Source organism: Sebastes umbrosus, chromosome 13 (genome assembly GCF_015220745.1).
Source record: "Sebastes umbrosus isolate fSebUmb1 chromosome 13, fSebUmb1.pri, whole genome shotgun sequence".
NCBI classification, from domain to species: domain Eukaryota; kingdom Metazoa; phylum Chordata; class Actinopteri; order Perciformes; family Sebastidae; genus Sebastes; species Sebastes umbrosus.
In genome coordinates, this window is record NC_051281.1 from 9,128,036 (window position 1) to 9,143,686 (window position 15,651).

At 40.1% G+C, this 15,651-nt stretch overlaps 1 protein-coding gene across 10 annotated transcripts in view; it reads right to left on the reverse strand.

Annotated features, from left to right (window-relative positions):
* The window catches only part of stxbp5l (syntaxin binding protein 5-like), a 169,959-nt gene extending 156,452 nt beyond the window's left edge, over positions 1 to 13,507 (reverse strand). For 9 of the 10 annotated variants that reach the window (XM_037788952.1, XM_037788950.1, XM_037788948.1 and 6 more), the window contains exon 1: positions 12,205 to 12,372. In XM_037788952.1, coding sequence (XP_037644880.1) covers positions 12,205 to 12,372 — 168 coding nt within the window. Of the gene's footprint in view, positions 1 to 12,204 lie in introns of all 10 variants that reach the window. The other variant, XM_037788943.1, reaches the window with a different exon arrangement.
* Between the last annotated feature and the right edge of the window lie 2,144 nt (positions 13,508 to 15,651).

The window sequence follows — 15,651 nt, forward strand, 5'->3', positions numbered from 1 at the left end:
TCGGATACCCATCAGCTATACCTCAGGGTCCAGAGCAATCTTTTATTGCAATTAATATTTGTACAATGTCCAAACCTAATAGATATCACCATGAAACTTCCCCAGTTGATGACTTTTCTTGACATTTTGAAGCCAAAGATTTTTTAAGAGGGAATTATGGATATATCTCTCTCACACTCCATCAAATCAGAAAATACTGTCAACGGCCATAAAAAAATTCCATTTCTGTCATGTTTTCAGAAATAAAATGTTCTATAAATCAGGCTATGAATGATGTATGATCAAACCCCTCGGTATAAACCTTCAGAATATAGATAGGAATGAAACTGGAAAGTTTGGTGTATAAGTGCTACTGAAATTGGCTCAGAGTCTGAGGAATAACTAATTTTGAGACAACTGCCTTTAAAGATATGGATTGTAAAACTCCATACATTTTGCAGACACTAAAGGTGAATAGGGTAAAAAATGTAAATAATAGATATCACCATGAAACTTCCCCAGTTGATTACATACATTAAAACAGTTATTTTTTGCATTACAAGTTTTTTTTAATTGTATGTTAAATGTTAATGTATATATACAGTATGTTAAATATCCAAGACAGGCATTATCTAATGTTAACCTTTGGTGAATTTAGGAGAAATCTACAGACGCAAATAGACAAAGTGAAGTAAAATAAATACCTAAATGTGTATTTTGGATGTTTTCCTTCCACTTGTCTGAAAGAAGACATGCTATGGAAGCAAAATAGCCTAAAATCTCAAAATTGACCAGTACATGAAAAACCATGCTTTTGCCTGGGGAGTGTCTCGCCTTTAAGAGCACCGAGAACCGACATGGCAAATTAAAACGTGTCAGCTCCAGGAACTCACTTCATTGATAGAAAAATCCAAAGAAAAACACCCACACTGTTTCCTTGACAGGTGATGTGAACCACCACAGGAATTATTGTGTGGCACCAAAACATGTGAAAGAAACCAGAAACACTTCTAACTTTTTTTTTTTTTTCATTAAAAACTATCCTCAGTGTCTTTTTCCTATGAATAAGGTGATTCAAGGTTTCCAGAGTGTGATTCTCTATCACGCTGAAGAGCCAAAGGATGAAGGGAAGGACTTCCATTCATCACCGAGGCTGAGGCAGATCTAATAAGCACTTCCTCCATGCGCCGGCTGCGCGGCACATGAATGCACACGCAGAGCAGCACACGGATGTGAACGGGGTGAGAAAGCAGTGGGAGATCTCGGAAGTATGAAAACGAATGAATGAGCCTCTCTGCTGTCTGGGGTGGGCTCATTTGTATGACAGTAACTGCAGACTACACAGCATTGTGTGTGGCCAAAGGGAGTGAGGGAGAGACACTTGTATGTATGTGCATTTATATTGTATTAAAGTACTGTATGTTGTATAGATTATGTATACATAACCACATGTACGTATAAATACTGCACAGATAGCTGCACCATGCAGTCGTTTTTTTACGTGGCAGCATTTAACACAAACCCTTCAAGAGTCAAACGTTAAGCATGTGTCTCTTCAAATGAAAGCGTGGGCTGAACAGCCACATACACATTATTTCTATTATACAAGCGCGAGGCAATCGTCTCCGTTTGGAGGGTGCGGAGGAGGTGGTTGTTGTGATCGCACGCTGGGGCTTCATGCCGTGCTTTAATGCAGACGCGGGGTCAGAAACCAGCCATGTGTGGATGTACTGTATAATGTGGTTTAACCTTTTAACCACAGCAGCAGGCATATTAGTGGATCCGGCATGGCACAAGTATCATGCCTCAGGCGCCGTAGAAAAAGCAGGACTGGATACAAAATAGTCGTCACATGTTGCTGCCCACGACACCGTAATGTCATTGTCACAGAGAGGAACCCACATTCACGCATGGTTGTTTTTTTAAAACAAAATTTGAAGGACAGAAATTTCCTATTCTATTTTTTTGTTTTTTTGTTTTGTGATTTAGATATCATCGTCATCTCTAGTTACCAGGCTGCGAGCTAATGTGGTTAGTTTGAGTGATAAGCTTGCATACTAGTTATTAAGATATCAGTTTCACCAAATATCTACACCTTAATGTATGTTTTATTATTATTATTGATTCAATCTAGACAGCTTTTTTAAGAAAATGGCAGTGTTGTAGCCAAGACCACCTAAACCGAGACCAAGTCATGACCAAGACCAGAGTGTATCGAGACCGAGAAAAGAACAAGAGTTGAGACCACGTCAAGACTAAGACCAAGGCAGAGCAACACCGAGTCAAGTCCCACACGTCATGACACACTTAACGATAAAATGTTGAACATGTAAACCAAAGACACTCCTCAAAGTGAAACTGAAAGATCCACAATACCACAGAAAACAAATGAAGATTCCTCCTCATTCACCTATTTTATTGCCATATATACTGTCTGTATGTATAAGTGTACCTTGAGAAATGTCTTGATAAAGTAATCAAAAGGCATTGCAGAGGTGAATTTTATGTGTGGGAATTTTCCTTTGTTTTCTATAAGCAATTACAGATGTTAACAAATAAATCAGACTATAAACAATTTAGTGATATCCCCGCAGTTGTGGTCTTGAAACAAAATCCTCTTTGTCCGAGGCCGAGTAAAAATGCGGTCAATTCTGAGACAAAACCGAACCTTCAAAACGTGGTCTTGAGACCAGTCTCGAGACCGAGGCCGATCTTGTGTAATACAACACTGGAAAATGGGAAAACTGTAATAAAAAAAAAAAAAGAGAAAGTACGAATAATCTCTGAATATGCATTAGATTGCCCTTGAAATGCACCTGAATACACTGTCTCTTACTCACTGAATACACTGCTGGAAGGCATCTTATCTGCAAGAAAGGAGCCTTGAATCCTCTAACGAGCTGTGTTTCTATTATAAAACAAACAAAAAAAAAAACCTCAACTCCGGCTTCTGCATACACCTTTAGATACTTCTAGAGAGACTTCAAGTAGATGAGGTTTGTCAAGTGCTTGTGAGTAGCACTTAAGAGCAGATGGATCCACTAACCACTCAGAGAGGCAGGGGAGGAACTGTGAGTTGGTTTACAGCTTTGCAGCACTGCAGTTCCAAGTGGATTTGTTTTCCATAATAAAGTTTCAACTCAGCAGTCTCAGTCATGCACTAAAAAGTTGTGTTTGTTTTTCCTCATACTTTTCTCCGACAGTAAAATGCTCAGAGAGGGCAATAAATGTGTGCAAATGTGCATCGCTGAAATAATAGATGTTTCTCTGCAAGTAGCCACACGATGGACACGTTAAAGGATGAAGAACATTTGCAGAACATCTCTGTAATTTTAAGCATTTATTGCCTTTTATGGTCAGTCAGTACACAATTGATGTTGTGGGTCAACAACAGTGTATTTAAGATGATTGACTTCAACAATCTCTTTTCTCCCCAGAACACTGATGTGGACACAGTGGTCGAAAAAAGTACTCAGACACTTTACTTAAGTAAAAGTAGAAATACCACAGTCTAAAAATAATTCATTACAAGTTAAATCCCATATTCTAAATGTTATTTAAGCAATAGTACAGAAATATTATCAGCAAAACTTACTATGCAGAATGGCTCCTTTCAGTATTATATTATTATTGAATATTATATTATTCTAGTCTATTCTTAGTTTTTGTCATTAACAAATACATGTAATAGCATTTTAATGTTGTAGTTCCTCAACTTCAAGACAACTGTATATACTCTGTATTCACCTTATGCTTTGCCTGAACTAAGGTGCTTCCGCATTGTGTTATGTTGTGTTCTCACTACCATTTAAAGCGGAAGTGCCATTATTTTGCTTAGCGTCGCCCGTCGCCAGTGTTATCACTGTCATCACTGTTTACTTGTCAAAAAGCTGAATTAATGTTTTTTTTTTCAGGTGAGAAAGTAACCATTTAGATTTCCAATATGTGATCAGTTTAACCAAATAGATTTGGAAATTTGCGCCAATGTTTTTGAGGAGCTGCTGGCTGTGTGAGACCAGCCGCTCAGCGTAGATAAGCAAGCACATGTCAACAGTGTTCAATTACTCTCACTGCTAGAAGAGGTAGACACAGGTCCGCACTGCAGGTTTAACTATTGGGTACTAAAAGCAATAATAATAACGTTAAATTAAATCAGTTCAACCTCTTTTTGCTGGCGCTACACCGGAAAAAAACTTACACAATTGCGTAAAAACCGGAAGTGAAGAAATGGGCGGGGCAGCATAAGGTGAATAGACTACCACTGGGTAGATTTGAAGTATAGTATTGCATCATATCATAAAAGCAAATCATGTGTTTTTTTGTAAAAAGTAACTATAACTGTCAAATAAATGTAGTGGAGTAAAAAATTACAATATTTTTCTGAAATGTAGTGGAGTGGAAGTATTAAGTAGCAGAAAATGGAAATACTTAAGTAAAATACAAGTATGTCAGAATTGTACTTAAGTACAAGCAATGATGTTATGAAAAAGAAACAAAGAAGTTGCCTAGAGCGCTTTTTTCTTCATAACATCCTTCATTATAATTTGACTGTTAAAGATGAAAAGAAGAAAATAAAACAGGTTCGGTGGTTTTCTGTTAGAAATAAAACTTAAATTTGACAAGAATTTTACTCTCACTACGGAGCCACGTATCACACAAAAGAGGAATTACTGCAGTGGTTGATTTAATCGTGCAAAATGAAAACAGACTTCGTGAGAGTGAAGTGATGGAAAATGGAGAGAAATGAAGGGCTGCTTGAAAAGCTCACTCCATTATATTTGCACAGCATGAGGTGAGGCGGGCGGTCTGCCGTCACCCAGACAGAACGGACAAAGCAGTTTTTTAGAAGCCCACACAAAATCAAGAGGCGGCTGTTTCTCTTTCTCGAACACACACTGTCACATACAGAAAAAAATAATGTAGAATATGGTACAATAGCACCGTACATATTCTGTCTCAGTGGGCTCTACTGCTGCTCTTTTGAACACTTCAATAATTATTTTTTTTACTCATGCCACACAGCCAAAAAATCGTTAGAAAACAGAAAGATATAAAACGGTGAGTAAGGAAGATGACTCCTCAAGCATAAAAGAAAAAAAAGCTTTAGTTTGTTAGAATGGTTGCTGCACACACACAGACACACACTGTACGTCTTGTCTCACTTGTATACAGTTTACTGAACATCTCTCCTCTCCTATTGCTTTTTCAGCATCTTCTCCTCTCCGCCTGACATCAACTCCTCCTTAATTGATCCCACACTGTGGCTTCTGACAGCCAGTTGACACATGGTAATGTGAGACTAGCTGGAAGTCAACCCACTGAGTCATCACACACCCAGGAGAACTCGTGGGGTCGCTTTCGAGGGAGTGAGGTGATGTCATCTTTGCCAGCCGGAGGAAAGAGGCGGGGGAAACGGCAAACTGCTAACCTCTGAGATTCAACCGTGAGTTTAATAAAAAAAAAAAATTCTTCAGTGAAATATTTACACCGGACTAGCAGAACAATTACACTAAAATCATTTGGCTAATGTTTTATAACATACTGCTGATGATTTTGGCATTTACTCACAATACCATTGTCTGAAACTGAGGAGCAAATATGTGAATTAGTGTAACAGCAAAGCAATTAACAAGTCTCCAGGAATCAATATAGTCTACTGAATACAGTAGCGTAGATAGGGAGCACTGAGAGTGTTGGTTAGAATACTAGAATACTACATCTTGTAGATAACTAATTAGCACCTCCTTCTACCAGATTCATTCACTTGTAAAATAGATGTGATTATAACAATACAAAAGAGGCTATCTAACAAACTAATATTATGAAAAAAATGTGATTGGAGATTCTACTGAAAAAATAAGATCAGATTTATCAAGAGTTATTGCAAATTTTTGCAGATCTTTGATCAGATTTCACAGTTTGCAGGTTACCTTCAAGACACGACATGCTCACAAACCTGTGATATTTCAGTCTGGACCAAACTGGTGGACGACCAACTGACTGACATCGCCATCCCCAGATACACGCTGCCACCAAAGCTCAAAATCCTTGAAAAAAATACTAATGGACTGTTGTACACAAAAGAATAGACATTAGCTTTACAGAATCCAAATGGATGCACCGTACAGTCCATTAGTCCTATTAAAACATCCTGTTCCTGAAGAGCTGGCTGCAAAAATGTGTCACAAAGCAACTAAATTCTTCCACAAAATGAGTCGTTCTGAATCATTCAGATTATCCTAATGGACATACGAAGGATTTTATTTTACAATGGAAGCTAATTTGAAATGTGATTGTGTGGGTGTTATGGGTAATCATACTTCTCCCTTTAGAGATTAATCATTTATTAAAGGAGATTAGAAATGTGAATGGGGTCAGGATGTCTCAGTGCACCTTTTAACAAGCTCCAGATCCCAAAATATATTTTAAAAAATCACTTCATTGAGTTCAGACATGGATTTTCAACTGCAGACACCTGAGACCACCAATAAACAACGTATTTAATTTCTCCAAACACAAGTTATGTTTTATGTTTTCCGGACAACTCACCTCGTGTGGTCATGCAAATAATGATTGTTCTCTCTAAGAAGCAAAGAAGCGTGATGTTGTTATAGCACAGCAAAACCTCGTACACCTGACTGTTGAAGGATTCTGGCATACTTAATACTACTTCTGCAATTTAAGTCAGAAAGCAGAGATGCATTCAAGTACGTGCTCATCTGTCAGACTACGGCAACATTTACAAATAATATTTTTCCACATCCGCTTACATTCATCCGTGACTAAGAGTATATTCAGATATTTCACTTGATGGGGTTAGAGCCATGTTCTTCACAGCGACAGCTTCGGCTAAATGAATATGGAAACCAGCACTCCTCATTGATTAAAATTCTATACTCGGTACTCCACTTTTGAAAGGTGATGGGGTAAAAAAAAAAACAGAGAGGCACATGCAATATGAATGCAGTCAGCTGAGATAAAAACTTCCCAGAATGCAAATGACAGACGCAAGCAGTGATTAGTGTCAAACATCTGGCTGTTAGTGGTTTTACAACTATGAAGAGCTTCTTTTTCAGATATACAAACAACAGTTTTATAGTTCAGTGCAATAGCCTTACTAGTTTTGCGAAGCTTATAACTGAAATATTTTGTTGACAATGTGTCAGAGATGATTTTTTTTTTACTCTGTGCTCATTTTTAAGGCTCTATTTTGTGCTGTTGAATTGCATCATTTTTATGGCAAATTATTTTCGTTATTTTTGTTTTAATGTTGGCCACTTGGGGGCAGCAGAAACAACGTGTGAACACAACACTGGCATCACTGTTTTAAGGTTTGAAGTTGATATGGTCAACTTGTTAGCAAACAGTTGCCTTACACATCAAGCATATGCAGAAAAACATACAGATTCAGAAGTCCAATATTCACTATACGTTAGCTCTGTTTTGGTCTCCACCACCTCCTAAAGGGGATATACTGTATGTGGCTCTTCAGCTGCTGTTTCCTCCCGGTTTTACCTTCAGGAAACCGTGAATTTTCTGAGGCATGGATTCACTAGTTGCCGACTAAGGTCTCTTATGTTCCTGCAGAGTGTTTACAAGGAGATACATGCTACAAGCTTTGTGTTCTGCCTATTTTCAAAAGCGCTCTACTAGTTAGACGTCTGGAAATTGTGCAGGACAACTAAATGAAGTTAACTGTCATGTTCCTGGAAACAGGCTGAGATGATGAGTGCTGGAAATACCCATGAAGGGATACACCTGCTCAGCAACAATACATACTGTATGTATGCACAGCACTCAGATGAGGCTCCTTTGGAATGAAGCATTATTACACAACCATCAGCAGCAGCGTGTAACACTCACACAAGACAGAACGGATGCATGATTCAAGCCATTTGAGCCATATCCTGATCCTGTCATCAGCATGTAGCACCACAGATCAACACTGTGCAATGTTTTCTCCAGTTTGGTCACCCAGTTAGACCAGTACGACAACCCAATATGGCCTTCGCTGAATGAGCCCGCCCCAGTCCGAGGCATGACAAGTTCTCAGAGACAACCTTGTACATGCAGCTTTTGTTCCGAGCTGTTATTTGCATATAACAAACACTCCTTCACTGTCAGAGTGTTTTCATAACCTGCTACTGACTGTGAGTTTGTCTCGTCTCTGTAATCTCCAGACACTGTGTGTGTGAGAACACATTGTGCCCTTTTGGGTCTGCAGCAAGCTCCATATACAGACATTGCAGCCACACAACATAGTTCACAAGCTTGTGTCAGCTCTGCAGCTTTGCTAAACTAATATTGAGTGAGGCCATTTTTGGGCTCCTCGTGTTTGGGTAGCTGTACTGTAGATTTAGCCAGAGGGAAAGCGCCGTTTCTATTCTAGTTTTTAGTTTAGATAGTCTATTCATGTATTACTTTTGTGGGACATGAATGTTTGAAGAGTTTTGTGTTGGAACCACTTCTGTTTTGGTGTTTGACAAGGAACAATTTTACACATTGTGGGCAGTTTTGCGATGTTCAATGAAACCTAAAAGAAAAGAGCTGTCTCTATTCCATAAGCCTGAAAGCTGTCAACGTGTATTAGGGGGAATGCAAGCCACTAAATACATAAAACCTGCTGGGCCTCAACCATCATTTGGCCTCCTGCCTTTCTTCTGTCCTCCTCTTTTACATCACAACACCAGCACAACACTGACTGAGGGAGAGAGTTGTACAAATATATAATAATAACTTTATCATATACTTTAAAATTACACAAATAATAGGGTTGGTGAGGTGGGTAGTGTTTGGTCACAAGAGTAACAGAGTGTTTCTTGTGGATTATTTTGAAGTGAGGGCTGTCAATTGATTAAAATATTTAATCGCGATTAATCGTATGATTATATAATCATTTCAAAATGTACCTTAAAGGGAGATTTGTCAAGTATTTAATACTCTTATCAACATGGGAGTGGGAAAATATGCTTGCTTTATGCAAATGTATCTATATATTTATTATCTGAAATCAATTAACAACACAAAACAATGACACCCATAGAACCCATTTTCTTTCACATATCTTGAGGTCAAGGGACCCCTTTGAAAATGGCCATGCCAGTTTTCCCTCGCCAAAATTTAGCCCAACTTCGTATCATTATTTAGAGTCCTTCGCGACAAGCTAGTATGACATGATTGGTACCATGAATTTCTTGGGTTTTTTAGTTTCATATGATGCTAGTATCTTCACTCTCCGAAAGATTGATTGCATTCATTTGTGAAAGAAATTAGTGCCGTTAAAACAATTTTGTTGACAGCCCTATTTTGAAGTAAAGTAATGTATCATTCTTATAAATACCATCGTATTGTATCATTCGGTACAATTAATTTAACTTCCAACCAACCGAAAGCAATCCAGTTCAGTCTCTGTCCCTCTCTCACACTCTTTCTACGAGTTCCTCTCTCTAACACAAAATGAACTCACTTTGCTGTAATCTCAACTGAACCTATAGATTCAAAGAGACTGTCAGCCACCTGTGTACCTCCTGTTTGCCTCCTTTACTCCTTCAGTCTGAGAGAGATTTATTCTGCTGTTTGGTGCTACAGCACTAGTCACTATAAGCACATAAAATTGCTGTAGAATCCAAACAAAAAATGAGCTGTTGCATCTTCCCACACGGCACAGCGAGGACAGAAGTCATGACTAACTTTGAGAAGTTAGCCAAGATGCCAAAACCCTCCCACACACACACTGCACCAGCTCACAGATTTATACCTCTGTCAGAACGTGAAGATCCAATCTAAAAATATTTGGGACAATCAATGGAAATATAGGTGATTGCCTTGATTTACATTAAGGGAAAGTGCTTTTTCACTTTAATCCAACATCTCTACATTTACATATATTTCCTTTAAACCTGACTGTGAACGGTATGCACATATTTCATTGCTTAATGAATGAGGAAAAAGGTCACAGGAGACATTACATGGTTCCTAAGGTCTCTGTGTGTGCATGTCTACATCCCATATTCTGCTTTGCATAACATCAGAAAGCAGTATGACGAGAGAGGTAATAACAAGACAGACTTCTTTTGCACACAACCAATCAGAGCCTAGCTGGAGCCTGCCGTCTCTGAGCAGCTGTCAATCACTCGCAAACTCTGATCAAACAGTCAAACTAGGCAGCGCTGATCAAATATGAATCAATATTCTGTTACTATAATTCTCATTTCTCCCTTCAAATGTTTTCAGAAACATCTTGTAGTGTACTGTTTGGCTGTAAAATGATAATATGTGCTTCAGCTGGTGGGCGGTGCTCGGTATTTCCTCAACAGATCTCAACATGGCTGCATGCTGGGTCCTAAACTTTCTCATTTTACAGCTAAACAGTACACTACAAGATGTTTCTGAAAACATTTGAGAGAAATAGGCATTAATGTAACATAATATTGATTAATATTTGATCAACGCTGCCTAGTTTAACCGTTTGATCGGAGTTTGCGAGTGATTGACATCTGCCTCTGTTGAATGAACAGCCAATAGGAACGCTTTCTCTCTGAAATGACCTGTGATTGGCCAAAGTCTCCCACGTCACAGGCTAGATTTTTTAAAGCCTGAAAACAGAGCCAAGAGGAGGTGCAGGAGTCTAGTTTTCTCTCAGAGCACTTGATTTACAATATACTGAAAGGTTACTGCAGATTTAATTCTACTTTTACATTCAGATAGCGTTTCATAGTTTTTAAAGCTATACCTGAAGTGACTATTATACTCAAGCACAAGGTTGCCATGGGGATTAAGACCCAAAACATATCTTTAGCAAAGGATAACGGCTAAAATGTGCCAATATAACGAAATCAATCACACACATAATCTCTTGGTTCCACCTTGAACCCTGTCTGCACCAGGAACAGCAACTGACAGACATAACAGGTGCAGCTCTACTGCCTCCTCCCTCTCCCTCTCCCTCTCTGGCTGTCTCCCACTCCCTTTCACACACACAACCTGCACCTGCTGCACACTCTCAAACGAACACCCCCCGAGACGAAAAATGTCATGTTGGTTGGGAACGGAAGGGCATATTTATATTTGTACACTCATGGCTTTTTCATGAGTTGATTCAGTGTCTTTAAAAGCAAGCACTGAAGGAGCAGCAGCTTCCTGCATGGGACCAGGCAATCAAGCTGTTCTTTTCCAGCACTTTCTCCTCCCATGTCTGCCTGAACGAGGGTGCTCTGCAGCATCCTTTTCAGCTTGTGAATCAACCTCCCTCCTCCTTCCTTCCTCCTCTAGCTCCTCTATACAGAAATGAAAAACACAACCCCCCCCCTTCCACTATAGTGTCAGTCTGCTCAATAATAATAAAGCTGCGTAAACAACCCCAGTTTCTCAATGAATTATTCACAGTTGTATCCAAAAGAAATCCACCCAGTTTCTTTTGGAATAATCGCTGCAGTCAGCTCCAAAATGCATCCAGAAAAAGGGCTGCAATGGGCGGCAGTGGCTGCTATAAATACCCCCAACCCACCCACCCTCCATCCTCTCCTCCACCCCCCCTCCAACCATCCATCCCTCCCTCCTCCTCCTCAGTGAAAAGCACATCAGCTAGGACAGTACAGGCCTACTGCAGGGTCCCTTCACTGGCTGGGCTGTGCACTTTTTTTTTTCTCCATGCAAGGGAGTGGACACCAGTTATGTCATCGCTTCTCCTACACCATCCATCTGTGCCTGCTCGCTGATGCAACAAGGAGGCTACTATTCATCCACTTCCTTTTGGTTTGTTTATATCACATGTTCGTGTGTGTGTAGGCTACTGCAGCATGCTGATGGCTGCTGCTGCTGCTCCACCATCGCATACTGGTGGGAGCACCACACTGCACACACATGCCAGCTTCACACGTGTACTCAGGGTTTGCTGTAAGCCTTATTATGTAAATGCACAATGACTGAAAACGCAATTATTTAAGGCCTTAAATCAGAAAGCCACAAGCTTTTGCCTGGTGATGCTTCTCTCTAAAAAAAAAAAAACTGTCTCCATTCTCAGGAGAATTGCAAACGAGGAGCTGTCCGTGGTGCTGAACTTTCAACACCAAACAGAAACAGCAGGACACCAAATCTAGCAGCTGAACTCACTCCAGATCCAACTTTTACGCACCATCTAAACATGCATTTTGATGAGGATTTGGGCAAGCCAGAAACCCAAGGTGTTACATGGTTTTAAAGGACAACAATCTTTATGTTACCCACCTTGCACAGCTGAAAGTTTTCAGACACTAGCGTCTCCTGGATGTCGATCTCCTTGGGAGTTGGTGCAGATGTGGGAGTCCCAGCCGCGCTGCCGCCCGATGGGGAACTCATAGTCCCTCCAGGAGAGGAGGTGGTCAACCCGTCCAACACCTTCCGAAACTTCCTCATTTTCTATCTTTTGCTTTTTTTTTTTATATTATAAGAGGACCTCTCTCTGCTTTCCCTTTGTGTCTTCCCAGAGTTCCCTGTCTCCTCTCTGATGCAGGACTCGTTTGGAGACAGAAAACGTCGCTTTCCTGCAGCAGTAGTAGCAGCAGCAGCAGCAGGGTGAAAGAAACCACTCTCTGGTTCTCTCTCTCTTTTACGTGCAATTTAAAAAAAAGTCATAGAGGCACCTCATCTTGGCTGTTGTCCACAAAAATAACAATGCGTCTGAGCCACCTGGATGTGAGGATCACAGCCAATGTTGCAGATGCAGCTCGCCTATATCTCACATCTGGAAACTACTCAACTTCATCTTTCCACTCTGCATCCTAAAGTCCACTCCAGGCTCGGAGAGAAATCCCACAATCCCTCAACATAACCAAGGTGGAGCCAGCCGAGCAGCGAGGTTTATTATCACACAGATCAGAAGAAACTTGGGAGCAAGTCGATCCACTCCACCAACCCTCTCCAAAAATGAAAGCACTTTGGACAGCGCTGTGGTTGTCAGTAACAGGAAGGAGAAGGAGAAGGAGAAGGAGGAGGAGGAGGAGACGCAGAGGCAATGCAGTTAAACGCGATTGGGCTCACACAGTCAGGCCAGAAAGGAAAACGAGACAACCATCGAGGAGAAGAAGAAGAGGAGAGAAGAAGAAGAAGAAGAAGATGCTGTGCGACGGCGGATCAATCTAATGGATGGATGTGGTTCTGTCATCCAGATGTGTCTCAGCGTCGCTTCCCTGCAGTCCAGAGACAAGAGAAGAGGAGCTGTCCGCGGTGCTGAGAAACCAGCCAGCCAGCCAGCCACGCCTCCACCACCAACAACACCTCCCTCTCTCTCTCTCCTCTCTCTCTCCTCTCTCTCTCCACTGATTGGGTGAAAGCTCTAAGTCAAAGATACAGAATGATTAAGGAAAATAAGCTGGCAATTAAAGGAGCAGTTCACCCAAATTTAAGCAAAAAAAAAAAAACACCCCCAAACATTCAACTAAACCAAACAAAAGGTGGTAAAGAGAGATCTGGTTGGAGATGTTGCATCCTGTTGTCATTATTGTCAAAGCTCTTAATGAGTGTTGTGGTTTTTGTTTAACTGCCTCCATTTGCAGCTGTTAATATCCTGCCAGTTTCCTGCTCAGAAGTCTCCATCAACAGGATCGGCGGAGTGAGATAATGTTCATGCATCCATATCAATACCAGCAAAAATCTGAACTATTCCTTCAAACAAAAATACAAGAGGCCGATCCCACATCTGCAGCTTCTCTTCACTGGACTTTCACATTTTATTTTGAACTTAAGAAAGCCATTAATCCAGTAGGGACTGTAGACTGATCCAGTCTAAAATCAGCTGTTCTCAAAGCACCCAGAAGGCCACACTTGCATGTTAAAACATGTCTCCTTTTATCAGAATTGCACTCCAATAATCAGTTCATATTTTCATGTTATGCTGTAAGGTTTCATGTTATCCTGTGTTCTTGTTTTCTTTTTAAAGTAACAGTGTGTAACATTACTGTGGCGTTACCACAGTTTTGCACTCGGCGACTCACATTAACGCGGTCTTGGAAATGGAGGAGTGTGCAGAAGGGTACTTGCAATCTGCAACCACACCATTAGATGTCACCAAAGCCTACACACTGCACCTTTAAAAAAAAAAATGTTCTCTCTTTATCTAAATCATCATGTACCTGCTAATTTTAGGTGCTACAATGCATTGTACTTACTTACTTGCCTCCATGTTAGTTAGAACTCCACTGAGATATTTAGGTTAGTTTAAGGCTAAGGTTGAATTTGGAAGTTGATGGAAATATTTATGTGGAGTGGTAAAAAGAAATTCAAAAGAAAAATACTGAAAAGCAATTAACAAGTTTGACTGCAGGTACTGACAGAGCAGTGTGAGTAAATACTGACTGAATTTTTATTTGGGTGAAATTGTTTTTGGGTAATGAGGACCTATTATGCTTATTTTCAGGTGCATATACATGCTTTAATGTCCAAAAAATGCTTTATTTTTCTAAGTACAGCTGTGTTACAGCACCTCTTTTCACCCGCTGTCTGAGCAAAAAGCCCAGTCTGCTCTGATTGGCTCCATTTGGCGTGGACTTTGGGCTTTGTAATTCTGCAAACCTTTTACATGCAAAAAGCTATATAATACACTAAAGGAAAGGGGAAAACTACAAAAGCATAAAAGGTCCTCTTTAAAGTGGTGGTTCTGTATACATTTTCCGTGATAAAAAAATCCTGATGAACGATCAAAAGCCTGTGGTTCTGAAAATGTCCTGCTAATATTGCTGGTTTGAGGCGTTTCATGCATTTTGAGTAGTTCTTCACAATACATAACACTAATGGACTAAAACACGGCTTTGCTTTTTTGTTTTAGTCCATTAACCACCAAGAAAATATCCTTTACATTACCACAAACCATTTTCAAAAGCCTACCGTAAGTGTTTACATTGCTTTCGTATCTTCCAGGCAACCATTGGTTTCTATTCATTTCAATCACTTAGATGACCTGACACTAGCTTGGTAGGTACTCCATCAGAATAACGGCTCTTTTCACCAATTATTCACTGCACTGTTTAAAAAACAAGGTTTTGACAGCTGAGATTGATACTCTACATTGTCAGGAAATCAAACCTACAGTAAACCAACATGGATGTTGTGAAAGGTATAATGAGAATTCGATCAATTCTCACATTTTTTGATTGCAACCCACTCAAGTCTCAGATGTCAGAGCGTCCTTGAATCTACCAACACAGAGACTAAACAGAGCACTGCTTGCAGACTGCAATACACATGAAAATTATAGAATTTAAAAATGAATAAATAAATCCGACTGAGCCATTACTGCCACACTTGATGGTGGAAAAAATGTCAGAATATCACAATGAAAAAAGAAAAAGAATGAAAGCGCAAATATTTTAAATATGTACAATAAAAAGAATCATAAACCATAATTACCTCATTAGAATGTTCAGGACCGGTGATATTGCATAAGCCATTACATCACCAGCCTCTGGCCATGCTGGATGTTATGGAGTCAGAGCACGGCACACATGGCCGGTCTGTCCTATTCTCCAATCTAAGATAAGAAGATAAAAAAGACTACCCACTGTGGTTTGTGTCACTCACTAATGCGGTCCAGAGTGCTGACATGACTGCATGCTCTGCAGATGTCACAAGCACTACCCAAGCTGGCTTCAAGGTCCTTTCCAGTGTTACGCTTTTCTGCCTTCCAAACCCTTTCAAAAA